Source organism: Amblyomma maculatum, chromosome 3 (genome assembly GCF_055883805.1).
Source record: "Amblyomma maculatum isolate TAMU_Amacu chromosome 3, ASM5588380v1, whole genome shotgun sequence".
Lineage (NCBI taxonomy): Eukaryota > Metazoa > Arthropoda > Arachnida > Ixodida > Ixodidae > Amblyomma > Amblyomma maculatum.
In genome coordinates this window covers 172,224,556-172,250,956 of record NC_139346.1, presented here as the reverse complement: position 1 = coordinate 172,250,956, position 26,401 = coordinate 172,224,556, and the positions used below count along the sequence as shown (strand labels likewise).

The 26,401-nt window shown below is 46.9% G+C and overlaps 1 protein-coding gene across 1 annotated transcript in view; it reads left to right on the top strand.

Moving 5' to 3' along the window:
- The first annotated feature begins 288 nt into the window (after positions 1 to 288).
- The window catches only part of AP-1-2beta (adaptor protein complex 1/2, beta subunit), a 38,505-nt gene continuing 12,392 nt past the window's right edge, over positions 289 to 26,401 (top strand). Inside the window, exons 1-14 of the mRNA XM_084598664.1 lie at positions 289 to 538; positions 663 to 728; positions 997 to 1,102; positions 1,835 to 1,970; positions 2,360 to 2,605; positions 3,036 to 3,296; positions 6,532 to 6,686; positions 7,311 to 7,451; positions 9,252 to 9,417; positions 9,512 to 9,600; positions 12,999 to 13,101; positions 13,187 to 13,264; positions 14,146 to 14,426; positions 22,523 to 22,730. Of these exons, the coding sequence (XP_084454790.1) occupies positions 692 to 728; positions 997 to 1,102; positions 1,835 to 1,970; positions 2,360 to 2,605; positions 3,036 to 3,296; positions 6,532 to 6,686; positions 7,311 to 7,451; positions 9,252 to 9,417; positions 9,512 to 9,600; positions 12,999 to 13,101; positions 13,187 to 13,264; positions 14,146 to 14,426; positions 22,523 to 22,730 (2,007 nt within the window). The 5' untranslated portion in view covers positions 289 to 538; positions 663 to 691. The remainder of the gene's footprint in view (positions 539 to 662; positions 729 to 996; positions 1,103 to 1,834; positions 1,971 to 2,359; positions 2,606 to 3,035; positions 3,297 to 6,531; positions 6,687 to 7,310; positions 7,452 to 9,251; positions 9,418 to 9,511; positions 9,601 to 12,998; positions 13,102 to 13,186; positions 13,265 to 14,145; positions 14,427 to 22,522; positions 22,731 to 26,401) is intronic.

Below are 26,401 nucleotides of genomic sequence, written 5' to 3'. Positions count from 1 at the left end.
TTTTTGCGGTTTCAGATATGTGTTAAGCAAAACACTGTTGTAACATTTCGATTTCGCTCTGTGCAGCTTATGTGCGAAACAGGCGCGTTACAGTGCAGGTGCACATGATAAAAAAGTACCATATGTATATTTAACCCGTTAAATAATATAAACGCTATTTTAGATTCGAAGCAAGTAACAAAATTACTGGAGTGTTTATAACAAGCTTTTTTTAATATGGAAAAGACAACCGAAATGACCGGATAGCAGCGCCGCGCGCGGAGAAGTGTGAGTTTCGGAGTTTGCGCAGCGCTACGGCGCTACACAAGCAATAATCGGGAGTGTTTCCTTCAGGGGCGTATATGCACTTTACGGGAGGAAAGTGTGCAGGCGATTTCGTGCACTGATAGAGTCGTTTCGCCGCCAAAGCAGCCTCGCCAGCTTTCCAATATCGAGGTTGGTTGGATATGGTGTCGCCGGCTCAGTGAAAACAGCGCCTGTTCACACGGGAAGTGCTCAGAGAGGGGAGCTGAACTACGCCTAAATCACGTTCTTTTCGGTGAGTCTGGGCGTCTTGAACGTGCATTGCCTGTTATCACGATGGATACACGAGATTTAAAGGGCTCTGATACGCTCTGATGTCGACTGATGGGTGTTCTCATCCATATGTTCGCTTCCAACAGAATACTGTGCACCGCTACTTTAGCCAATCATGACTGACGCAAAGTACTTCACCACCACCAAGAAAGGTTAGTTCACGTTTTTTTTTGTTTTTTTTTCGCCCGCATATGTGCACCTAGTGCGATGATTGAGAGCGTGTACTGCGGTCAACACAGCACAATTATTGTAAAGCATAAAAGCTTGTTGGTAATATCACTAAAGAGGTATGGTTTTTCTCATCCGCACATACTCTGAAGGGGGCGGCAACACGGACCGGCTCATGTTCTGTGTCGCTGGCATGTCACGGCTGCAGTTTTATGTTTGGGACATAAACTGACCGTTGTTCTCCGATTCCAGGTGAAATATTCGAGCTGAAGAGCGAACTGAACAGCGACAAAAAAGAGAAGAAACGTGAGGCCGTTAAGAAAGTAATCGCCTCGATGACAGTCGGCAAAGATGTCAGGTGGGGTCTGCCGGCGTAGCCGGACCGCATTTACCGAATCGGCAATGTGTGTTTACGAATGCCGGCGTCGTTTTATTTGCGCGTCCGATGGCCTTGTAGTGCTCCGAGCGCCTTGAGCTGACGTCTTCTCGCTATTCGAAGGGTCTGTGTGCAGAGGTGATGTATCCAGTTTGAGGTACTCACTAACGTCGATGTAGTAAAATAATTTTGTTACGTCTCGCGAACTGGTATGAGGGGAATCGCTGTACGAGTTGGTACAGACGCCACTTACGAACTCTATACATAGCCTATGGAAAATTGTAGCGAGACGTTTTGCATGCGAAAGACATCCTAGTAATCGTTAGAAGTGTTTTTCTGAATGATTTGAGCAAGTATCCAAGTATATCTAATTTACTGAACTCATGCTATGCATTGTGAAGGTATCTGGGCAGTCTTCTGAAGGCTGGATTGCTAAATGGTACCTGGAACACAGATACCACATGGCAGATGAGCTGCTGACTGTGAACAGGCCAGGGAGCTGGCTCGAATTCGTTTTGCATGCATTTGGAACATCTAGATGTCACACAGACAGCCAGAAAATGGCAGAAGTTGAAAAGTGAGGGTATCTGAGGAAATCTTGATTGTGGTGACACGACATGCAACCAGTCCTCGCTGCACTGTTATTGTCTTGTGAAAATGACATCACCCCCTGTGTTTGATGCTACAGAATGACTTGATGATCTTCTTTTCCAGTGCTTTGTTTCCAGATGTGGTAAATTGCATGCAGACGGACAACCTGGAACTCAAGAAGCTTGTCTACCTCTACCTGATGAATTATGCTAAGAGTCAACCTGATATGGCTATAATGGCTGTGAATACATTTGTAAAAGTTAGTAAACACTTTGCTGATTTTTTGTGAGCCTTCGTCTTAAATGCATGTGATTTTATTCAGCTTTGCAGAGTTAGAAGCAGTTTGTTGGAATTCATGGCGGCTGTCTGATTTGTCGAGCAGTTTAGCAGTGAACATGCGACACCATTTTTTAAATGCTAGATACAAGTACTGGTTGCTTTCAAGTGACTGCTTAAAAAGCTTGGGCAAGGCAGGAAAAATGGCATAACTCTACCTAATGTGTGCCAAGATTTTTGGTTTTTGTGTGGTTCTAATGTTATGTCAGTTACTTCCTTGTTTGCTGTTGACGCTAGAAAGTCTAGTGAAAGGATTTGCAGCCATTGCCTGCACGTGGTCACTGTAAATTTTTTCCTACATTGTGTACTTAGGACTGTGAGGACGGCAACCCCCTGATCCGGGCTCTGGCGGTACGCACCATGGGTTGCATCCGCGTGGACAAGATTACGGAGTACCTATGCGAACCCCTGCGGAAGTGCTTGAAAGACGAGGACCCCTACGTGCGAAAGACGGCTGCCGTGTGCGTCGCCAAGTTGCATGACATCAATGCCCCCCTCGTGGAGGACCAGGGCTTCTTGGATCAGCTGCGAGATCTTCTCTCTGATTCCAACCCCATGGCAAGCCCCTCCCTCACCCTTGCTTTTCTTTGTGCTGTGCAAAATCTGAATGGCTGACTGGCAGGGTCTTTAGAGTTGCTTGGATATTTGCACTTTCCAGCTGAACATGTGCAGTTGCCTGTCAAGTTATAAAAAGCAAAGACAAATTCCCGAGGGGTAGGATCTTAAGATGTGGCACGTGGTTTCAACAGGATCATGAACATTGCGTTAACCTCTTCATGAGTGCAGGTTCCAGAGATGGGAATTTTTATTACTGTATGCTACGGAAGAAAGTGGAAGTTCAGGAATGGGTTTCAGTTTGTCACTGCTATACTGTGGTGCGAATGTCTGTAGTGTGACTGCTGTGTGACAGACGGGGGCCATTTCAGTTTGAAGCCGTCATGCGGCTTTTGCCAGCCCCTTGGTAGACCGGTGGTGGTCCCTTGTGCAGGTGGTGGCCAATGCAGTGGCAGCGCTGTCTGAGATGAATGAGGCATCAAGCAGTGGCCAGCCGCTGACCGAGATGAGTGGGCCAACCATCAACAAGCTTCTGACGGCACTCAACGAGTGCACAGAGTGGGGCCAAGTGTTCATCCTTGATTCGCTGTCCAATTATGCGCCCAAGGACGAACGCGAAGCTCAGAGTATCTGCGAGCGGGTCACTCCTCGCCTGGCACACGCCAATGCGGCCGTTGTACTTTCGGCCGTCAAGGTTGGTGTAAACTCTCACATTTTTCAGTGCTCTGTACAGATGTAGCCATCTTTGCACAGCCACTATTTAAACTGCTGGACATTGTTTCTGCTCTTTTGCTTTAGAGCTAAGATAAACCAACATTCTAATTTCAAGATGGATTGATCTGCTCTTTCCTGTGGCTAGGGCGCATATAAATGAAACATAACTTTGGGGGTAACGAGAGCAGAAAACTCGGTGAGTTGGAAAGGATTCATCTTAAAGCAGCACAATATACGAGATAAAGTAGAAGAAACAAGAGACAACACAAGCACTTTTAATCTTCACTTGGGCGTAGCAGCACTCAAGCTTCTTACTGCACTGCAGACCCTGCTCAGCTTATTTTCAGCTGTAAAAACTGCTTTCGCCCCATATCTCCCCCCTTCCTTTTTCAACTGGTGTGAAATTCCATATATGTATGGAATCCCCGCTGTTCTTGTCTGTGCAGTCTTTTTCTTTTGCAAGATTTAGTATCCTCCCCAATATTTGAGCCAAAGCCACTTCCGGAAAACCGGCGTCCCTTAGCCTCCAAACTTGCTCCTGGAAGCTGGTCTCAACCCTATGAGAGTCCAATTTCCACAATGAAGCCTTGAGACAGGAAGTCGCTATGCCTGCCTTGACTAATTATGAATTGCAAATGAGAAGCAGCTTAGCTGTTTTTCGGTTATACTCCCAACACATTCTCGTCTCGTGGCAAATGACTTTCAAGTCAAGGAACTGGATAGAACCAGTCTGGTAATACAAATGCGAAACCCAGACTCTGGCCGCTCTCTTTAAAAATTGTAATGACATCGGTAACCCTCCTGGGGGACCTTTGGTTCATAAACACTAAAAAATTGTTGACATAGCTAGCGAAAGGACACAGCTATATCCTTAAGATCCTCATCAAGTCTCATGTCCGTCCTGCTGAGAAAAATGTCAGTCAATAACGGGGTGGCCTGAGATCCAATACAAACACCAGACCATCGGATGTGAACTTCATCCCATCCAATGAAGGCTGTAAGTAAGAAAAAGGACAAAAGTTCAAGTAAATTCTCCACGGAAATGCCACAATTGGCAATGAAGCCCTGTTTGCCATTATCTTTGACGTTCAACAGCTGAGTATGGGGTAGGGAGTAAAACTGATCTTCCACATCCATGCTGAAGGTATAATGCCTCTTGTTCTCTATTCCTGACAGGAAATTAGCAACCCCAGTAGAGTTCTTCACCAAAAAGAAGGGTCAGGCAGCCTAAAGAAGCCTAAATGTCGCTGCAGGTAGCTCAAAACAGCATGCTGCCAGGTGGCATGCTCTGATGTCCTTCCAGGCTCATCCCTTGCAACATACTCTTGTCTTGTTTCTTGATGGCAGCAGGCTTCAAAGCCACCTGTATAAAATTTCTTTCCAAAGCTTCCTCTGCCTTCTTGGGGAACACACCTTCTGGTGCAAAAACAAGGGAACCCTTTCTTGTTAGGAAGAGGCTTAAGTTTGGTTGTGCTGCCTGGCAAAATGTAAGCTGCAGGTTCTTTGATGAAAGTCCGTTCAAAGTCTGGGGCCAGCAGCAAAGAGTTAACTCTTTCCCTACTTTGGGGAAACAGGTGATTTCAGGGTGGTGTGGTAAAAAAATTGCTGACTCGAAAATGTATGCATTTTGGTTTACTGCAGCACTTTATAGTGTAGCTAATAGAGCTTTTTTTAGTGACATAATGAAAAAAAATGATATGTATTGTTTACGAAAATTGATTCTTCGATCAGCTAGATTTGGCAGGCTCTTATAGAAATATTAAATGCATTCAGTTTGGGGAAAAACGTATGTGTTACTGTGTCGTATAAGTATTCAGAGTTTCGGAAGTGCTATTCATTCCAGACTTTTTCATAGGTAAAACAAACTCGATAGCTCGTAGAACACAGTGCAGTGCCAAGGTGATAAATCCTGATATTGTTTTGGGTTGAACCTTATCCTGTGAGGTGCTGATGGCATGGAACCATTCAGGCCATGCCCCCACACCTTTAGAGAGGCTCAGAAAGCAGTGAATCTGTTTACAACTGGTGACGACGAACGATCTAATTGGCACATCTCAGTAGTCTGGGCTGTATGAGCAATCGTCTTTTCACACAAAGGTGTTGCTTGCATGTGTAAAGTCTAATGTCAATGCCGTTAAACTGAGTACCGTATTTTTCTGTTTATAAGCCGCAGGTTTCTGAAAATTTCATCATTGCGTCTTAACCCACTGGCGCGACTTATGTATGGAATAAATCCGCGCCACAGCGGACACTTGTGGTGCGCGCTTGAAAAGGTGCCTGTGCGCTGCGCAATGTCAGCGCATAAGAGACCCAGGCGGTATAAATTAATCCGGCGCTCACAACTACGACGTCACTCATAGCTCATATGTCACTTCAGCACGTTAAGCCCAACAATTTACAATTTTTACATGGCAAAATATCTGGTGGGTCGCGCAAGCATGCGCCTCTTCTGCCATGCATAGTAGCTGCATTTTGAAAAAACTCAAAAAGTAATTTCAAATTGTCTTTCGAAAACTAAATGCAGCTCATACATTTATATAGACAGTTTAATTCTAAAGAAGGGAAATGTGTTGTCCATTTAAAATAGTAGTATTAATTTTTGAGCTGCTTCCATTCGCGTCATTTCTGTCCGCTATGGCATCTTCATTGCACTGATCGCTGTAATGTTTTTGTGACCATAGCAGCGTGCTTCATGCGTGCCTCACATCTGTTGCGGGAAGGGAGGAACTGTCTTCCTGCAGCATTGGTTCCGGGCTGCAGGAAGACAGTTTGGGTTAGCGAAAAAAATATCCGGAGCTTGCGCAAAACCTCTAGTGGGTTCTGGACAACGAAGTTGACCAAGGAGGCCAGGCAATTGCTTAGTTGACGTTGCATATTTCCCCTCCCTGCAATTTGGATAGGAATACTGTGTAATAGCTCAGAGACGGGCACAACAGACAGGAATAAATGGCTTGGAAGACAGCCTGTTTGCACACTTGTCATGCCATTTAAGGCTCTAGTTTCTTCAATTGCTGTCCAAGTGCGTGTGGGCCCTTGAAGCGCACCTGTCGGTTCACTTGTTTCTTTGCTCCCCAAGTACAGTACAGCACAGTGCTTGTGTACATCACGCAGTCAAGCACTGCTCTGGTCAGTTTTCTTTTGCACACATATTTGCTTTGCGTAGCTTCCCAGCCTTGCGCAGCGTCTCAAGTTGTGGCACGTGTACGATTGCCCAGGTGCTGATGAAGTTCATGGAGATGATGAGCAGTGACTCAGACTTTGTCACCACCCTGACGAAGAAGTTGGCCCCTCCCCTGGTTACCCTTCTGTCCAGTGAGCCTGAGGTGCAGTACGTGGCCCTCAGGAACATTAACCTCATCGTGCAGAAGAGGTACACCCTTGCTTCTGCTTTGGCCTACAGAGGCTTGGGCTCATGCCGACATGGGTTTAGAACAGCAGCCTCGCATTAACACTGCCTTCTCATTTTTTTTTTAAATGCTTTTCTTGAATGATCTGTTTCATGGGAACGTTTGATTTTTGCTTATTGCTTACTTTTTCTAACATATAAAAAGTGTTGTTTCTTTCTTTAATAACTTTTCCTTGCTCAAACTTCGTTATGCGAGACCATTAAAGTGATGTAGTACTAGTCAGCTCTATTCCTATGTTGTATGCAGAGCTGCCAGAAATATTTCGAAGAGCAGTGCCAGTATTTTGCTCTTGCATAGGTAAAAAAGCGCACCTCCAGTGCATGCTTTTTTTGCAGTGTGGACATGCTCTTGCTCAATCGATATTACGCTAATATGTTCTCTTGACAGTCACAAATAACACGCATATAAAGAGCGACCATTGGCAAAACTTTGTTCTTATGCACTGCAAAAAAAAAATCTGTAGGCAATACAGTGCACAGTATTCGAAATATAACGAGTTTCGTACAGCTGTAAAACTAATTTTTCTGTTATGTTTCACTGATAATCCGATCTCTGCACATGTTAAGCATGATTTCTCTCTCTTGCAGGCCTGACATTCTTAAACATGAGATGAAGGTGTTCTTTGTCAAGTACAATGACCCTATCTATGTGAAGCTGGAGAAACTGGACATCATGATTCGCCTTGCATCCCAAGCAAACATTGCCCAAGTCTTGGCTGAACTGAAAGAGTGAGCTTCTCAAGAACTCGTTGCTCGATTTTTGACATCACCTGTGCTCATTTTTCTGGCGTGCACATTTACATTCCATTCCATTAGCTTTAAGCTAGGCATCAAGTCCTACAGTGGGCTGGATTGCATGTCTTTGTGTTAGTATATATTGCAAAAGTATCTGGTCGTTCAGTGACCCAGTGTGTAACTGAAATTCTGTTGAAGGGCAGCTAAAAATAACATAACATAGCAAGAAAAAGTATATAGTATCAGTCATCTGCCTAATGTTATATTATTGCATGTGCTATTTTAGCACGTGCTGAGCATGGCACAGTCTTTCGTGCAGTGTTATCTGCCTCCATCTAAGCTTCACAATCGCTACATGGGCCTGATATTGCAGCTATCAGATATCTGAATATTTTTCTGATCCGCTCACATGCGCTACCTTTCAACCAGTTTCTGGGTAGCAGGTCAAAATTTCGTGCACCCTCTAGAGGTCTCCACATCTTGTGAAATGGCAGATCAACTGCTGTGTGTTTTTATTGAAGCAGAGGTATTATAATTTACGAAGTCAGCATACAGTGGAATACCGCTTGAACGAACGTCAATTAAGCGAAGTATTCAGTTGTACAAACTTGATTAAATCCCCCCACCTAAGCTCCATTGAACGCTATGCAAACGCCCTTTATTTGAATGAAATTAGTTATTGCTCATTTCAGTTATACGAACATTTTCTGCGACGTCATCTTATGTCTCCAGTGTCATATTGAGCAATTCAACAAGCACAACTTGCACTTTTTGTAACATATTTTTTTTTTTAAACACTTTTCATTACAGTGTGAAAAAAAGTGGCAGTCATTTAGCTTTAAACTGAATTGGCTTGTAGCCAGCTGAATCTATTGCTAGCTTTTCACACTTAATTGGAGTCATAGCCAGCCATAGCGAGAGCATCAGCTCTACTAGGCTTTTAACTTGTGTACGTATGCATCTTGGTTCACCATAATCTGCTGAGGCAGTGATCTGCTTGTAGAAAATGAAGGCCTTTTCTGCCCAGCAGACCCTTGTGTCGGACAAGGTTCACGGGAGCTTGCACACAGTGATTGAGAACACTGCAGGCCTAATTTCGAAAGGGCTGCAAGAGGTTACTGCATTCTTTGCTTGCAAATGAGCGCAGTGACAAATGGGTTGAGATATGACTCTGACACCCGATGTTTCTTGAAGCTGATGGAATCAACCTTGTGTGCACTTATTTCAATTCAGCGAACTTTCACTTTAACGAACATTTTCCTAATGTCCCTTGAAATTAAGTACGTAATAAATTAAATCAACTGCTATGGCTCTGGCAGGTGGTAGTTGGTGGTTGGCATAGCCAGGGACTGATGGTCCTAGGGTTGCCAGATGTCGCGCGACCACATGGTAGATTTGGCAGGAGTTGCTAACTCGGAGATCTCCTTTCAGTGCCCTTGCATTCCGAATCAGCCATGCTACCCCTTGACCATCCAGGCACATTTATACGGCTTGGTTAATTGAAGCTTTATAGTGGCCTTTTATGTATGACTGTGGGCTAAAGAATATGCTTGAGACATTAGACGAACAAATTAAGGGATTAACATTTACTGATAAGTTAAGGAGCAAAGTCTACATATGCGAACAAAGATCTGCAAGGAGGCAAATGGGATCTATAAATCATGAACTTAAAGGCAAAACAGTACACTCCCCCTTCAATGTTTTTTTCGTGTGAAATGGTTAGTCAAGTGCTTGTGCTGCAGCGTTTGGGCTAGTGTTGGACCCTGCATTTCTTTTCTCCCCCAACCTGTGAAGGTATGCAACAGAGGTGGACGTTGACTTTGTTCGGAAGGCGGTGCGAGCCATTGGTCGATGCGCCATCAAGGTGGAGCAGTCGGCCGAGCGCTGTGTCAGCACACTTCTCGACCTGATCCAGACAAAGGTCAACTATGTAGTCCAGGAAGCCATCGTTGTCATCAAGGTGGAGTATTTTAGCAGGTTACATTGGTCATGTGTGCTTGTCAGGTGGCATCTCAGTCACTGTTCTTTCTTTCTCGTTGCTCTCTCAAATGCAGGATATCTTTAGGAAGTATCCAAACAAGTACGAAAGCATTATATCCACGCTGTGTGAAAACCTGGATACACTAGATGAACCAGAAGCTAGGTAAGTTCAGGAAAATTGTTTATTCTTTTTTAGAAACATCCTTGCAACAAGGCACCAAAAAATACACTGCAAATAGAGAAGAGGACATGGGACACAGTTGGGCGCAATTAATAACGAATGGCTTATTTCTTGTCGCACGGAATGAATACATGTGATCGAGTGATAAGCACCCGGAAACTGACTCATCATGTGCAGCATGCAAAACATGACGAATGCAGATTGCTGCAAAAACCCGCATTTAATACGAAAGATTTTTTCCACATTTTATCATGTCAGATTTCCGCATCATATTATATGTTGATCAGTAAAAATTGCAGTCTAAATTTGCAGTTCAGGCCTCGTTATTTATCAGTGCTATCAGCATCAGACTTCAGCGAGAAGAGGCGCTATTTGCAGATGGCGTCTGATGGCCGTTTAGATGGTTTCAGTGGGTTCACCACACTGACTACGTCGTCCTCTCAGCCACGGTGCCCGCGACGAGAAGCATGCCAAGCAGACCTCTCATGATCTCTCGCACCTTGCATGGGTCTCTCACGGGCCTCTCCAGCCATTCTGCTATGCCCTACAGCTGAATAGCGGATGCTTGAGCATCATTTCCAAGACGTGCTTCAGTCGCAGTTTCGAGAAAGGCGACGACGGTCGCGAAAACTCCAATTCTACAAACACTTCCGGGATGCACACGCTGTGCGCGGCGCTAGACGCAAACTCTTTGATCATGCGTGAGAAGGGGAGTGATACAGCAGTGGCACAGGAAGGATTGTAGCACGATTGGTGCCTTGATGAGACACTATTGATGAGAAAGCGTGGAGCGCGTACAATTCGCAGAGCAGCCTGAATGTAGTGCAAATACAGTAGAATCTCTGTGATACGAACTCGGCTGATACGAAATTCGGTGTGATACGAATTCATAAAATTCCCCGGCCGACTTGCATTGCGTTCAGTGGGCAAAAAATCGTATGTTCCGAACACTTTTTCTTTTCGCTACGGGTGATACGAAATTTGGTATCACGACCGGTCGAGGCCCACACACACACGCACAGCGAGAAAAGCGTGCGCAGCGGCGCAGCACTGATAGCACGGATCACGCACACGCGCGCGAAAGAAGAAAAAAATTACAGCGGGAGAAAACAGGCTTGGCAACCCGCGGCAGCAGCGAAGTTGGCGAAGGAAGGCGGCGATATCGGCCCTCTCCACATTTCTCCGCCGCCCCGCAGGCCACGCTCTTCCGCTTTCCGGAGTCTCCGCTGCAGCGGCAACACGTTGCTTCGTTTTCGCGTTTGTTGAGGCTGACACCGCGTTGATAGCGCGTCGTTTTGTGATCATCTCTCCAACGCGAAAAGGTACATCATACTGCAATGTCACGGAAAAGAAAGGCGCTGACCTTTAAAGACAAATTGGAAATTTTAAATAAGGTGGACAAAGAGCCCAAGAAAAGGCGCACTGACATGGCCAAGGAGCTAGGCCTGCCGCTGTCAACGTTGTCAACGATCGTTGGTCAGCGCGACCAAATTATGCAGAATGTGCAGCACTTCGCGATGAATTCTAAAGAAGCCAAAACTGCCCACCATGTGAAGTTGGAAGAGGTTCTTCTAACGTGGTTCAGAGAGGTCACGGCGGCCGGCATCAACATCGACGGAAAAGTGCTTCGTGAGAAGGCAGCGGACATCGCACTCACACTTGGAATTGGTGACTTTCAGGCCTCCGGTGGATAGATTCACCGGTTCAAGGTGCGTCATAATCTATCCTACAAGATCGTTTGTGGCGAAGGAAAAAAAGTCGACGCCTCCGCCGTGGAAGACTGGATGACAACCACACTGCCGTCTTGCATAGCGGGATATGAGGCACGTGATGTTTTTAATGTAGATGAAGCAGGGCTGTTTTACAATCTCCAGCCTGAAAAAAGTTTGTGCTTTTAAAGGCGATGCCTGCCTGGGCGGACAAAAGAGCAAACAACGTATCAGTTTTGTTTTGTTGCAACGCCGACGGATTGGAAAAGATGCCGCTGACAGTCATTGGCAAATATCAAAAGCCCCGATGCTTTAAGGCAGCCGGTCGATTGCCCTGAGTCTACAAGGCGAACAAAAAAGCATGGATGACGTCTTCTTTGTTTATGGAATTTGTCACGTACCTCGACCGCAAGATGTCTTGCCACAACAGAAAAATAGTTTTGCTGCTGGACCAGTGCACCGCCCATCCAATACAAATGACACTACAGAGTGTTAAGGTGGTGGTCCTGCCCCCGAACACAGCAAGTCATTTGCAACCACTGGATGCTGGGATTATAAGGAATGTTAAGCACCATTTCAAAGCTTTGTTGGTGCGCCGCCTCCTCGCGAAGATTGAAAGGAAGGACGCGAATCTCCAGATCACTCTTCTGGACGCTGTGCATTTTCTTGCGATTGCCTGGGATCGCGTCGTTCCTACGACCATCGCCAATTGTTTCGCGAAGTGTGGGGTTTTCAAATCCGCAGTGGCTACTGCCTCGCAAGTGCCAGACCCGATTCCCGTCGATGTCTGGAATCAACTTGACGTCGACCGTTGCGTCGACGATTTCGTCACCGCTGACGACAACCTCGCCACCTGTGGTCTCCGCACGGTTGAAGATATTGCGGAGGAAGCGTCATCACAGCCTGGCATTTCATGCAGTGACGAAGAAGACGACGACCAAAGCGTTGATGACCCACCGCCGACGGCAGCAGAAACGATGCACGCCATCGATGTTCTGCGGCGCGCCGTGACCTCAGAGTCTGTGCGGGAGAAGACAGCGGCCCAATTTTTCAGTTTTCAAAACTCTCTGTTATCAGATCTCTCAGAAAAAAAGGTGCAGAAGGATATGCGTGATTTCTTTCAATGAAAATAAATATTTCGTACCTGTTGGAAGGCTTGAAAACTGGTTTTGCTCGTTTTTTGGTGATACGAAATTTCGTGTGATACGAAAATTTTCGTCTCCCTTTGAATTTCATATCACAGAGATTCTACTGTAAATACTTCTGCTGATCTTTCCTTGCTCGCATTATATGTGGTTGACAACTTTTTTTTTACTTTACATGCTATTACATGCTAGTCTGTACTTTACGTGGGTTTTTACGGTATTTCCGTTTTATGCACCTCACCCAAGGTATGCGCACTTCTTTGTCGATATTGAGAAATCACTGACACAAGATTCACCACTCTTCTTGATTTTTAACGCTTCTAATATTTCTCTTGTAAGGTTATCAGCCCTGTTAAGAACACGTGTCCTTACGAAGTCTGGTGCGCACTTGTGGGCCTTGTAATGATCACATATTTGGTGCCTTTTTGCAAGAATGTTGAACCAACTCACCCACCATTTTGTGCCTAGACATCTGCACATCCTTGTTATTGCTGTGACAATTGCTTCCGTCACCTCTTTTTCACAGAGCGTCAATGATATGGATCATTGGAGAGTATGCAGAGCGCATTGACAACGCAGATGAGCTGCTGGAAAGTTTTCTAGAAGGCTTTCATGATGAAAATACTCAGGTGATTATTTTAGCTGTTATCATATCCATGTGTGCAAATAGCTTAATGTATGGACAACCATGGACTGAATTTGTCTATCTTGCAGGTTCAACTTCAGCTGCTAACAGCCATAGTGAAGCTGTTCTTGAAACGGCCCACTGAAACCCAGGAACTTGTGCAACAGGTAGTTCTCCTTCACCTGTGTTTTGAGCGTTACAGGATCATCTTTGCTTGTGCTCTGTGTGCTTAGTTTGGAAGGTAGTGTTGCCTACATTGCTCAGTTCAATATGTTGTGCTGGACAGAGGCAAAGACATTGCTATCAGATCAAGTTTGACATTGATTTTTGCCATAGCTAAAGGGGTACTTGTGGAGCTTGTGGGGACTAGTTATTTCTATTATAAGTGAAACAATATGCTCAGGAGTTGGGTAAACTGAATAATTGTTTAAGCATTATTACTGGAATATATCTTGTGGAAGTTTGTGGCGGTGACAAGTTTTGTGACTGTAACCTGCCACTTGGCACATGCAGAACACAGATCTGAAGGCAAAAGATGAATCATGTCTATTTTGTTTTCTCTGCATGTGTTTTACTAGATATCACCCTGGCGGTTCAGCTCTGGGACCACCCTTATGGTGCTTGCTGTTAGTGGACATTATCCTGGTCTGGTGGCATAGGTCGTTCACAGTTGTCTCTATTCCTCACTCCAACCTCCCCTAATTTAAACTCTATTTAATGCCATCTGTAGGTCTTCTGTAAGTTCTTGTCAAGACATGTTACTGGGCTTGATGCTATCTTGGTTTGCGCTGTTGAAAAAGGCAGTTGTTTAGATATATCCCCCTTCCATAAATTGCATTCTTTATGTATTCCCACCCTGCTAAAATCCCTCCACGCGATTGCAGTATGTATAAATGAATTCCTCCCTTACCCTATTCTGTCACCGAATATTCGTGTGATAGACTGGTAACCGTCCTGCGACTTCAACGCACAAACCAAAACAGAGGCTGAAGGAGGTTTTTCCAAGAACTTGATGCGTGACCTGGCTGATGCACCTTGCTCTGTGCAGGTCCTGAGCCTGGCCACCCAAGACAGCGACAACCCGGACTTGAGAGACCGAGGTTTCATCTACTGGCGTCTGCTGTCCACTGACCCTGCTGCAGCCAAAGAGGTGGTGCTGGCCGAGAAGCCACTGATCTCCGAGGAGACGGACCTGCTCGAGCCTAGCCTGCTCGATGAGCTCATCTGCCACATCGGGAGCCTCGCCTCTGTCTATCACAAGCCGCCGTCTGCCTTTGTGGAGGGGTCACGTGCTGGCCTCCGTCGTGCCCTGCCTCCCAGGCACAACTCGTAGGTTTTTTTTTTTGCTTCTTGCCAGCTGCTTTTTGAATGAGAAATGAGTTGTAGCTCGTGGAGAGGATAGCAAACTGATGACTTGCAAACGGGGGGGGGGGGGGGGGGGGGGGGAGGCTTGGATATTCTGTAGTTGCAGAAAGGTAGCTTATGGCATAATACAATAGCCAGCAGGTTTTTCAGACTCCAATAATTGGGACTAGCACAATATTTCGGACTTCATTCAGGAACTGTCGCACGCCACATAAGAACATGTGCATTTTCACGACCGATGTTTTAAGACTCTGTGGTGTCTAAATGTTCAATTTTTTGGGCTGTATTTGACACCAGCAATACTGTGGAGACAGTTTTTTAGCCAAAGGCTCGTTTATTTAGGCATGATGTAGACGCGAATGGGTTTCGTTGACGCAAACAACCGGCTTTGTGGGGCTGTGAAAGCTAGGCAAAGCAGTCATTACTACCTTTTCAAGGTTGGACTAGCTTGGCTATTTGTTCATCGTTGCTACTTGAGGCAGTGACAATAAGAGAATGTGCGTCGTTGTCGCTGTAGCCTACAAAAAAAGTGCAATCGGACTGAAGATGAACGTGAGCACCCTCCACAGTGCCTGCATGGGGAAAAGTGGAGAGGAAGATAGGTCTGTGCATTCACAGAGGCCCTCATTTCGCTCGATTTTTTCCCACGAGTCCCATCTCGTGGTCTTCGCAACCGTTGTCAACCATGGAAACGGTATGTTACTGCTTCGCGCGGTGCGTGCATTCGTTCGTGGCTGACCTGCAACTGAGTCACAGTATGTCGTGAAGTGCCATGACGTAAGCATGTCTGGCCAAGATATTATTGCGAAAGCAATACTACTCTAGGTTTCGAGCCTTCAGAGTAGTGCAGCGGTAGCCACGCGACGCTGTGACGTCAAACCCCACGGGAGAGTAGGGTGAGAGCTGGGCTACCAACTCAAGCGGTCAGCGTAGCGCGGCGGTAGCCTCGTCTTACCTACATGACGCTGGGACATCACACACCACGTGACACAAATGTGAGAAATGGGCTCCCAACTCAAGCGGTCAGCGTGGCGCAGTCGGAGCCGCGGCTCAATTGGCAGGAGCTGCCAACTTGGGTCTCTCGTTTCACATGGCGCAGTTATGTCAGAATCTGCCTGCTAGGACCCTGGCATTCACGTTACCCCTATAGGCCACTAAGGCACGTTCATGCGGCTTGGTTAACCCCTCTTAAAACTTTTTTCCTTATTTATGGGTGGATCTGACTGAAACTTGCACCATTAATGTACTTTTGCATGCTGATTTCAAATATCTGATTAGTTTTCTTGTAGATGAAATAGCTTTCAAAATAATCCCTAATTCATGTTCTTCGTTTGGAGGTGAGTTAATTACTAAACACTTTATGGCATGAGGAGAATAGCCCTGCCAGAGTGATCTAGAAGGATCATAGAGTGCCGCTAGTCATGAATTAACGTGGTAGAAGAATTTGAACCAAAGTTACAATAAGTCAAACTTTTATGAATAAAAGCCCAGGTTGGCACCTAAGATTGATAATTAATTCGGTAAATGTTGCCGCATAATAACTGTACATATTTTTGTCCTACGGCACTATCGAAGGTTTTCTCTTTCTAACAAGACAAGAATGAGAGCTATAGCACAAATAGACTAAGAGATATCTCTCCTCCAAAATTGCAGCACCCTCAAAATTGCAGTTTTGAGAAAACGAGGAAAAACACTTCACAGCATGTAGGTGTAAATTATGTCAATGATTGATATGTCAACAAGATCAGAAACAGGTGGAAAGTGATCTGAAGCGAAAATTAATGGCCTATGCCAATTTGAGCCAAAGTTACGCAATAGGAAACGCTTGAAAGGAAAATTCCATTTGGGTACCGAAGACAACATAACCTTCTCAGCAAATTTTCTTTTGTCGTCACTGCATTTACCTTGGTTTCATGAGACTCGCAGGATTCCCTTTCTAGAAAAAAAATTTTTAAAGCAATAGCAAGAACAGGACCAGAGATATTGATCTTTAAAAAATGCAACACTACCAAAATTGGGGGATTGTCGGAAGCACTCAAGCCTCACGGCATTTAATCAGGAAGGGCAACCCCGAAGACCTCATGCAATTAAAATGCACCAGGAGCATAGTCGGGGTGCATGCTGTCGCGGTGTTTTCTTTTTTCTGTTTTAGCAACGCCAAGCGAAGCCGCCCGCTTCTTTGCAGAACGTACGCTACGGTGCAAGTCCTTTTCTTCAGCTCTCCTGGACCCAGTTGCTGTCACATTTGTACTGCATTCTTGCAGAATTGCTGCTGCTGTATGCTTGCAGCCGGCATTGAAGCGCAGCACAGCTTCTGCTGTGGCTGCTTCCACAGCAAACAGTGATGAGTGCCGCTCTTTGTGGATCAAGGTCCAGATGACCGAGTGGAAGCTTTCGTTCGAGTTCTGGGTCTTCCCCCGAATGCACCTCTGCAGCAGGCTCTTCTCTGATAAACGACTATAAACAGGCAAAAGAGCATCAGCCACATCTCTTGGCAGACTGTAATTGTGCTTTGGTGCAGGCTCCTCTTTTGCCTTTGCAGCGTTGTGGCGGCACCATGACTTCTCACCGGTAGGACACAAACTGTGTTTGGGGCAGTCATCAGTAGATGTGATGTGGTAATATGTCGCCATCACAGCTCGCTGCATGGCATCCACATCACCTACATTTGATCGAAGCGCTCGGCCATAATATATTGCCAGCTTGTCAACTAGATCAGCTGTCAGCCTTCCTCTGCCGCCAAGACTTTGCTTCCCTGCACCCTTGTGTCTCTGCAAGAGGTTGCGCAAAGCTGCTCCCATACGCTTGTGCACGTGATTTATGCAGTCCTCTTTGACTATTTCAATGTAGCCATAGATTGCAGCATCTTTAAGAGCACTGAACGTGCGACTGTCCCCATCGCATAGCATGGTTGTGTAGCGCATGTTGTGGCGCTGCAGAGATCTTTCAAACAGAATTTTGCCAGCCTCTACTTCCATTTGACCAGCCTTGGAGTTGGTGTTTTTTTGGCACTGGTGGCGTGATTTCCAAAGTTCGTAGCCGTCAGTGTTTGGCTTGGGACCAATTTCGCAGCCCAGACAAAAGTTTGACAACACCACATAATCAAGCACGTAACCAGTGAAGAGTTCCACCACGGCACCGACGCCTATATGTGATGAGTGTCCGCGCGTCATCCATGTGCCGTCGTAGCACACGGCAATGTTCCCCCTATGCCCAAAACACAAGTCATCGTAGACCTTCGCCACTGCCTGCGCGGCTTGTGCCATAGCGGTCGTGGCGGCTCGGGTAGCAGCGGGTTGCAGTGTGTTCTTCAGATGCCGTTGAAACGTCTTGTTGTGCATCCCGCGCCGCGACAACCCCATCGCCGAAAAGATATCGTTCATTGCTGTCTGGCCGTTACCGGTCGACAGCATTGCTCGACTAGCCAGAATATTCAGCTCAAAAGGATTGCACCTTTTCTCGCCGTCAACCCTCCGCGAGTTCCACTCGGCCGCAATCTCACCGCAGTTGTCGCACAGCACGATCAGTTTTACGGCGAGGCCATAGCTCCGGTCGCTGGTAATTAAACGCACGCATCCACGACACGTTTTGCACCGCACGGCATCCAGAAGGATATTCACAATGCTGAGGTCAATTACCGCATAGGAGGCTGTTCCGTCCGCATCTGACTCTGCGGACGCACCACTTGCATCGGCGAACAGCGCGGTCTTTCGTGCCGTCGCCGGCGTCGATACCAGTCTATCAAGCGTAGCCTGCTCACGGGCACTCACTTGAGTTATGTCACTGTTAGTGACAGGCGCGGTATCAATACGTACACGACTGCAGTCGGCACGAAGAACGGCGCCGTTGTCCAGCGGAATCGGAGAAGCGTCGCCGCCCGCAACGTGATCGTCACACAATCCCGCAGCACTGGCACTTGCTTCTTGCACAGTATGCAACGAAGTCGGATTCTTAACGCGTTTCTTTGGTTGCTTTCGCCCGAACTTGTGCAAAGAGCGGTACTTCTTCGCGCCTGGCATGACTCTCGCGTTGCACTAGCGTGGTCGGCAGAAAGACAAAATGGCGTCACTGGGAGTCCGCATTTCAGGGCTAGCTTGCCGGAACCAACCAAACGACGCCATTTTGATCACGTGCCTTAACCGGCCAATAGTAGCGCGCGCTGCATGCTATCTTTTTGTTTGTTTTTTATGGGAAAGGCGGAGCGCACAGGGTTGCTTTCCGAAAGAAAAAATAAGCCGAAAACGCGCGCTTTCGAACGAGACCAAAATCGCCGCGGTGGAGCGCGTAGTTCTCATGCGCCGGGCGATCGAAATTGGGTGTCGTTTGTCCACAATTTAAAGGGCAGTGGGTGTGGTACTGCATTTTTTAATCGCTATAACTTCATAAATACGCGGGGTATAAGGATGAAAATTTGCGTGCAGATGCGGAATAGTGCGAGGAATACGAAAATGAAAAAATTGAAAATCCGATTTTCAGGCCGATTTTCGGTGCCAAAGAGCCGTGTCCCCCCTTAAAGCGGGGCTTTATATGTGGGCTGAGGAAGAAGAAAAATAGAACGCTTGGTCACCCGCAGCTAATGCTTTCGCTCAATATTTGGTTCAGCAGCGTTGAACTCTTGTAATCTTTTTTTCTAATTGGGGAGTTACAGTGGTAACAGCTTAACACAATCCTCTTCCGCGGGGCACCACTGCGCATGCGATGACAGTCTTGAGAGAGTTTCATGCTTCCCTGCGGCGCGCATGTCTGCCGCATTGGCACCAGTCAGTGCGTGTTCACTAGTGGCTGCAGTCGCTCTATTTAATCAATCTAGCGCGCGCGTATGGGCAGCGCCAGAAGCAGATCGCACTATTCTAAAGCTTCCTATTATTGACATAGAAATGGGGAGTGGCGAAATTCAGGATTTGTATGCTTATTTTTGCAGAAAAGTGAATTTTTTTCAAGTTCCTAGATTTTTCGGACTGTTCGATTACAGTTGAACCCGGATAATTCAAATTTTGGTTATATTGAACTCCCAGGATATTCCCTTGAAAATCACATGTAAAAGTATAGGAAAGCTGCGTCGTATATTGAACTCCAATTTCACCGGTTGTTCGATATATTGAACTCCACACCATGCATTGAATGGTGCACCTTCCCCACAGACAATCTCATCATTCTCGGCCATTTGTCGCATGACGTTTTAAAGCCACGCGCGGAAGGAATGCGACATAAAAGTTCGGCGACGGCTGGTCTAGAGCAGCGCCGCACCCTTTCCCCCAAAGGCGCGCACATCTGCGGTGACCATTTGCCGCACACCAGCATGTGATGTTTGCAAGCCATGTGCATGAAGTAACAAGAGGGAACCGGTCTGGCAAAGGCTGATACGGAGCAGATGCAGCCAATGCGGCCATGGTGTTCGGGAGAAACAACGCGATAGAGCGACGCGCAAGGGTGTGCCCATTCTTCTGCCGAGCTTTTTCTCTCCCCTTCCTCTCTTCTGATCTTTGTTCACAGCAGCACGCACTGCGCATGCGCCGACAAGCCAGCTCAGCCCCTGGCAGACAGAACTTCGGACGCTTTCTCCATTACGTGTTGTGAACCCTCTGTGTGTGGCGGGTGACATGCGATGCGCGTCTTGTGTCGTCGTGTTGAACATGCGTAAACTATGACTGTGAATGTTAAGAAGCAGCATATTTTTTTTCTTTTGCGAGAGTCGTTCATCCTTGTCGTTGTGCTGAACATGCGACGAAGCGTAAGTTATGGCGGCTGCGGACGTTAAAGCTTTCGCTTCTGGAATGTGGCACTACAATAGTCCTTGCTTAGAAGTGGCGAAAAACAGGACAAAGAAAAAATGCAATGATTGAGCTGTGTGGGCCAATCGTTGCCTTATGGTTGCTTCGCGAGAAGCCAGCGCCGATACCTATTACACGTCTTTAAGAGAGGTCAGCGGAGAGAGCTGACAAAGCGAGGCGGGGGTCTGTTTTCTAGGAAACGGTGGTGGGCTGGAGGGAACATACGTGAAGACGCAGGCGCCTTCTCACCAATCAGGGGCGCTACCACACGTGCACTATCCGAGCCCTGACCTAGCGATGGTGCCTCCCGCAAACCGCTCCTCGTCCCTCTCGAAGACTCGTCGTACGAGCCGCAGCACAGGTAGAGGCTGGCGCTGCAGTCACGCTACGCATGCAGCACGATCTCGGAACTCTATTACTTCGAGTAACGGGGATTTACTGTAAACGCTTTCAAAGGGGCTTTCCTTACATTAAATACTTTATCTGTCTTCCATTCTGCGTTAGCCATCATGCGAAAACTGTATATAACGAAAAGCTGGATATAACGAAAAATTGCGGGCATTTTACAATTTCGTTATAACCAGGTTTGAATGTATGTCCAATTATGCGAACAAAACAAAATTAGCGACACTGTTTGTTGTAATGTAGATCAAGGATTGTCAATTTTTTACATCAAGGAACCCAAACAGCCATTAATATTTTCCAGGGAGCCCCCGGTCGCAATCTGTCATCACAAGTGTCAGTCAGGAGGTGTTGCTTGTGCACGGGCCCTTTCTGTTTCTCTCTGCAGTTTAGTTCACTTTCGTGCTCTTGTCAGTCAGTTTATTTTTAAATGCCCACTTCTCACTTTATGTTCTGACCTTTATCTTCAAGACCAAAACACAGAAAACTGAGCTACAAGACCAGCATTTTCCATCGCTTTTTTTTTTTTGCTATCTGTCGCTCTCTGCCCTGATAGCATTGTGGCATAAGTTTATTTTTCTACTTTGGTAAATACTAGCTGCTTAAAGCGAATAGGCTTGCCAGCAGCAAAACTTTGCCTCAGTGCCGTCGACACCATCAAAACATATGAAGAAATGACATTGCTCACGTTTTTCTCTTTTGCTTTGGTTCGGCTAACTCAGCAGTGTGGCCTATGTCTTCATTTGCCACATGCACAAGGGCATGTGCCTTGCCTCGTTTACACTGTTTTGCCAGCGTTCCTAATCATAACAGTATAGGGAGCAGTTTGGTGCATTGCAGAGTTTGCCGGTCTTGTCAGCGCTTCCTTCAGAATATCTGCAAACCAAACTGTTACTGGCGGGCATGCTTCCAAAATCGTGCCTGGATGGCACGCAAAATTGAGGAACTAGCTAGGATAAAAGGTGCTAACGTCCTGAAGTGAGTTTTAATAAACCAGTTCCTGTGCCTGGTCTGCACGTGTGGCAGGTATACTATGAAAAGTTCTTTCTACAGGTGGTAGTGGTTTGTGTCTCTTAATTGTCTGCATCATCGGTGATGCGAACGTTCGTTTCACAATGTTGAAATGAGCATAGGTGCACCCCATGCATATAAACCTGTGCGTCAAGCTTCGGTCATCTTGCTTGATGGCTGCATGAGATGCACAGGCTGAAGCAGTGTATAGGCCACTTGCACTGAATGAGGTGCGGCGTGATGCGAGGTACATATGCGTGACACAAAGATGCCTTGCGTCGACTGAAGTGTTTGAGGAGGTGGGAACAGTAAGCCAAAGCAACCAATCTCGCATGCCAGGGTTTTAAGTTGGCCTGCGCAGCTGAAGGCACCTGTTAAAGCTGTTGGGCTCGGGCGCAGGCTTGCCAAGCAAAAGCCACTTGTTGCCGCCACAGCCAGTGTTCGTGATCGCATTGCCTGAAATATGTAGACGTTGCTTCAAACTGGATTTGAGGGGGCATGTAGCATTAGTGTAAACCCGCTACACTTTTGTGCCGTACAAGCTGCGATTTTGTGATTAACAAGCTTGTTGCCTGGGGCTCTCTAGCCACTAGGAGATATAAATGTGGTGAGACAGCATAGATATTTCAAGACTCTGTCGCTTTCTGGTGTGGTGTCTGAAGTAATAATGTGCAAGATGCAAACAGTATTGTGCGTTATTACACAGCCTATTAGTATGCAAAAGGCATGGAAGCAAAAGGCCGTAACAGTAGTGTCAGGCACAGGTGGCTTGATCGTGGTGCACCATTTTATGGTGTCGAGCCTGACATATTGAACTTATTCATCCAGCTGAGAGTCCAAGCAAGTGGCTAACATGTTGCTCTTGCCTCCTGACAGAGTGGGTTCCGCGGAAGAGGCTGGAGGAGCGGCCGGAGCTGGAGACCAGTCAACAGTGATCCCAAGTGCTGACACCCTGATTGGGGATCTGCTGAGCATGGACATCGGAGCTCCCCCTCCTCCGGTGCCTCCGGCGGCGGCGGCTGTGCCTGCGGCTGCTGCTCCCTCGGCAGCCATGGACATCTTTGGCGGTGGTCTGGACAGCCTGGTGAGCCAAACTGTGCGGTTCAGTGCGGTTCAGCCGCACTGTGGTTATCACTGAATTCTGAGCACTCGAATTGGGGGATGATGTGTCGGCAGCCGTGGCACTCTCTCTGCGTTCATTGCTGTCAATTTTCAATAATTGAGGCTCGAAGGAAGGAGACTGCAAATTAATTTGGGTTGTGCAGAGTGGAAATCAGTGGGGCCATAGCGACAGTGCAAATTAGACTGAAGTCTTTACAGATTGAGCGTGAACTGGGAGCCGATTCGAAGGTTGGTCATGTGCTTTTTCGGTACACTTTCCACAAATTTGAGTCTGCTCTGAGCCCTCTGCTGCACTTATGTCATAACTTGCGGGATGCAAATATAGTGCATTAAAGTAATTTCATGGCTTGCATGTTATGCACTGTCAGAAGGGCGCCTTTATTTATGTGGACTACTTTCAATCACTGTGGGACTTTCAATGTCAGGCAGATGTTATTCTTGATCAAATTCTTCTCGGAATGCAAAGGAATGTGTAGTGCAACCAAACAGGGACAGATACATGCGCGCAGTACTAACTTCCAACAATGGTTGGCTCCACAAATAAATCCCCTAAGCCACGGGTGGATCTCTCTGAATTCGCTTTCTATACCTTTTTGTGCGGATTTTGTTTGTAAATTTCAGGTGATACGAATGTTTTCACTGTCCCATGAGGTTCATATTTGCACCTGTAGTGTAAACCCAGTAAGCAGATGCATTGCATTTAATTACTGCTGTGGCTACATAATGCGGAGGGTAGTCATGGTTAAAAGGCTGCTAGTTTCTGTTGCAGAAAATTTAAAATTTTGCAAACTGAGCACGGAGAATCTAAAATATTCTTTGGAAAGTTTCCTAGGTGGCTGCCACGCCACCACTTCTTGTCTGAAGTTTCGTGAAACACAGTTCTGTGCCTTTTTTTCTTCTCTTCCCTACTGTTTACTGTTCTCACTGCCTCTCCTCTTCTTCCCCAATGGCTTTTTTTTTTTCATTCTGATTTTTGTGATTGGTCGAAACCCAGTGGCTCTGTACAAAAAAGTTGGAGTGTGCAAATACATACTTGAATATTTGAATACGAATCGAATAGCAAATTTTCGAATTATTCGATTTGCGGGACCAAATATTGGGTATTTGGGTGAATACTCCTATGCGAGATCTGCCACTCCGTCATCTTCTCATTATCTTTCAGTGCAGTCGCTGGTTTTCTGATCGTGCGACATACATTATTACAGCTGCCACACAGAAGGCGGAAATAAATTCTCAATAACACGAACCTAATAGCTATGGCTAGCAGAATTGACGCTTTTGAATTGTGGTGCTGGCAAAAACTCTTGAGAGTTCCTTGGACTGCCAGAAGGTCAAATCAGTCGATATTGTCGACCATAAACCCTGACTGCTCATTGGAGGGTCAAATTCTAAAGTTAAAGCTCAGCTACTTTGGTCATCTGATGAGAAGAGAGGAGTCGCTGGAGAAAGATTTGATGTTGGGAAAGGTTGAGGGTCGGCGGAAAAGGGGTAGGCAGCGAATGCGGTGGTTAGATGGCATCCTCGAGGCACTGCAGATGAAGTTATGTGATGTTAGGAAGATAGTGAGAGACCGGAAAGCGTGGCGTGACATGGTCCATAGGGTCACAAAGAGTCGGACACGACTGAACTGAACTGAACTGAATAGCTATGGCACTAATCTGATCACTTGGCCCTTTAAACTGAGGTCAAATCGCACTGAGATTTGATTGGTTGCAGTTCAAAAAATATGCGCTCTGCTGACATCATTTTGGTCTCGTTTGAAAGATTGTGATTCAGACTATTCCCCTATCTCGATTGGCGTCCATGAGCAAACACTCGAAGTGGGAAAGAAAGGGACAAAATTTCACGAAACACACGCTGCTATTGAGCTCCGAGAGTTTGTGACCAAACTGACCACTTTTGGTTGGCTGCTGGCGTCGACTGCTTGCGGCTTGGTGCCATTTTGAAAAATTTGCACAGTTAGGTCCAGTTGACTTAGCTCCGTTCTGTCATCAGGATCACGGCGTAAAACGCGGGTACCGTATTTACTCGCATAATGATCGCACTCGCGTAATGATCGCACCCCTGAATTTTGAGGTCAAAATTACATTTTTTAAATTCCCCGCATAATGATCGCACCCCGAACATGGAGCCGCCTGGTGGTTGATCTGCAGTCATCCCGCAGCGAATGCATTCCAACGAGTTCCCAACCTAGTCTAGTAACGTTGGAGTTCCCATGATTCCATGCTTTGCGGCGTTTGCCATTTTGCAAATCGGCAGCGTCGTAGCGTGCTTTGTGTTTTTGTGCGAGTTTACGCCATTTCACCATGGGGCGGTATGCCAGTTACACCGCCGCGTTCAAGCTCAAGGCTGTCGATTATGCACTGGAGCATGGCAACCGCGCTGCTGGTAGGCATTTCGGCGTGGACAAAATGAGGATACGCTATTGGAACAAGCAGCGCGAGAAGCTGATGGCTACGAACAAGACACGGCGGGCTTTCCATGGACCCAAAACGGGCAAGTTCCCTCGTGTTGAGGAGGCGGTCCTAGAATGCGTGAGGGACCTGCGCAAGGATGGTTGTGCAGTGTCATTAGAAATGATACAGACGCAGGCGCGCACAACTGCCAGGAAGCTGGGAATCGCCGCAAAGGATTTCCGCGCTAGCTCCGGTTGGACGACTCGCTTTATGCGACGGAATGGACTTTCCCTGAGGCGGCGGACGTCGTTGTGCCAGCGGCTCCCAGCCGCGTATGAAAGCAAAGTGATAGACTTCCATCACTTCGTCACTAGGCTTCGCGAAAAATGCGGTTACCTCATGTCGCAAATTGGAAACGCCGATCAAACTCCACTGACGTTCGACATGCCCCGGAATACAACTGTGAACGAGAAGGGTGCTCGGAGCGTCCTCGTGAAGACAGGCATATCTAACGCTTTGGATGGAACGGAAGATGACTTCCTGTGGGATTGTGAAGATGCTCCCAGCGACGACACTGCCGTTTCCGATGAGTCGTGCAGCAGTGAAAGCGAGGATGGTGAGGATTCAGACTTTAATTAGAGTACTGACGAAAAAAAATAAATGGGCATTGTGCACTCCATGTGATGCTTAATGTGCGTGTTTATTGCGAAGGTAAGCCTTACTCAGCTTTTATTTTTGTTTGTAATCGAGATATATGTTGTTACGTTTCTCCACCGACAAGTGGGGCAGCTGACGCGGCCACCGCATAGCAACAGGCAGAACCGCGAGCGGATCGGCCGTTTCGACGCCGTTCATCGGCCGCGCAACGCTTCCTCCCGCCGACAAGTCTCAGCGTGTTCCTGCCACGCGCCAAATGTGTGTGCGTGCGTGTGTGTGCAAAAGCTGGCCAAGCCTGGAGATCGAGGGAAAGTGCGTCGCCCTCTCCTGTCTGCAGGAGGTGGAGGAGATGAGGTCGGAACACCTGCGATTGAGTCATTCGTCGTGAACCAACATGTTTGGCTCTCCCTTTCCTGGGAGGGTTTACCCTTTCCCTGTGAACTGGAAAAACTATAAAAAGCAGCGGCCGACTCCGCTGGGACAGAGACTACTTTGACGCGCCGTTGGCACGACGCTAGACACCAGCTGTGTGAGAGTGTCTGTAATCTCTCCGGGTCAGCTTCACTGCCCGTTTCTTCAT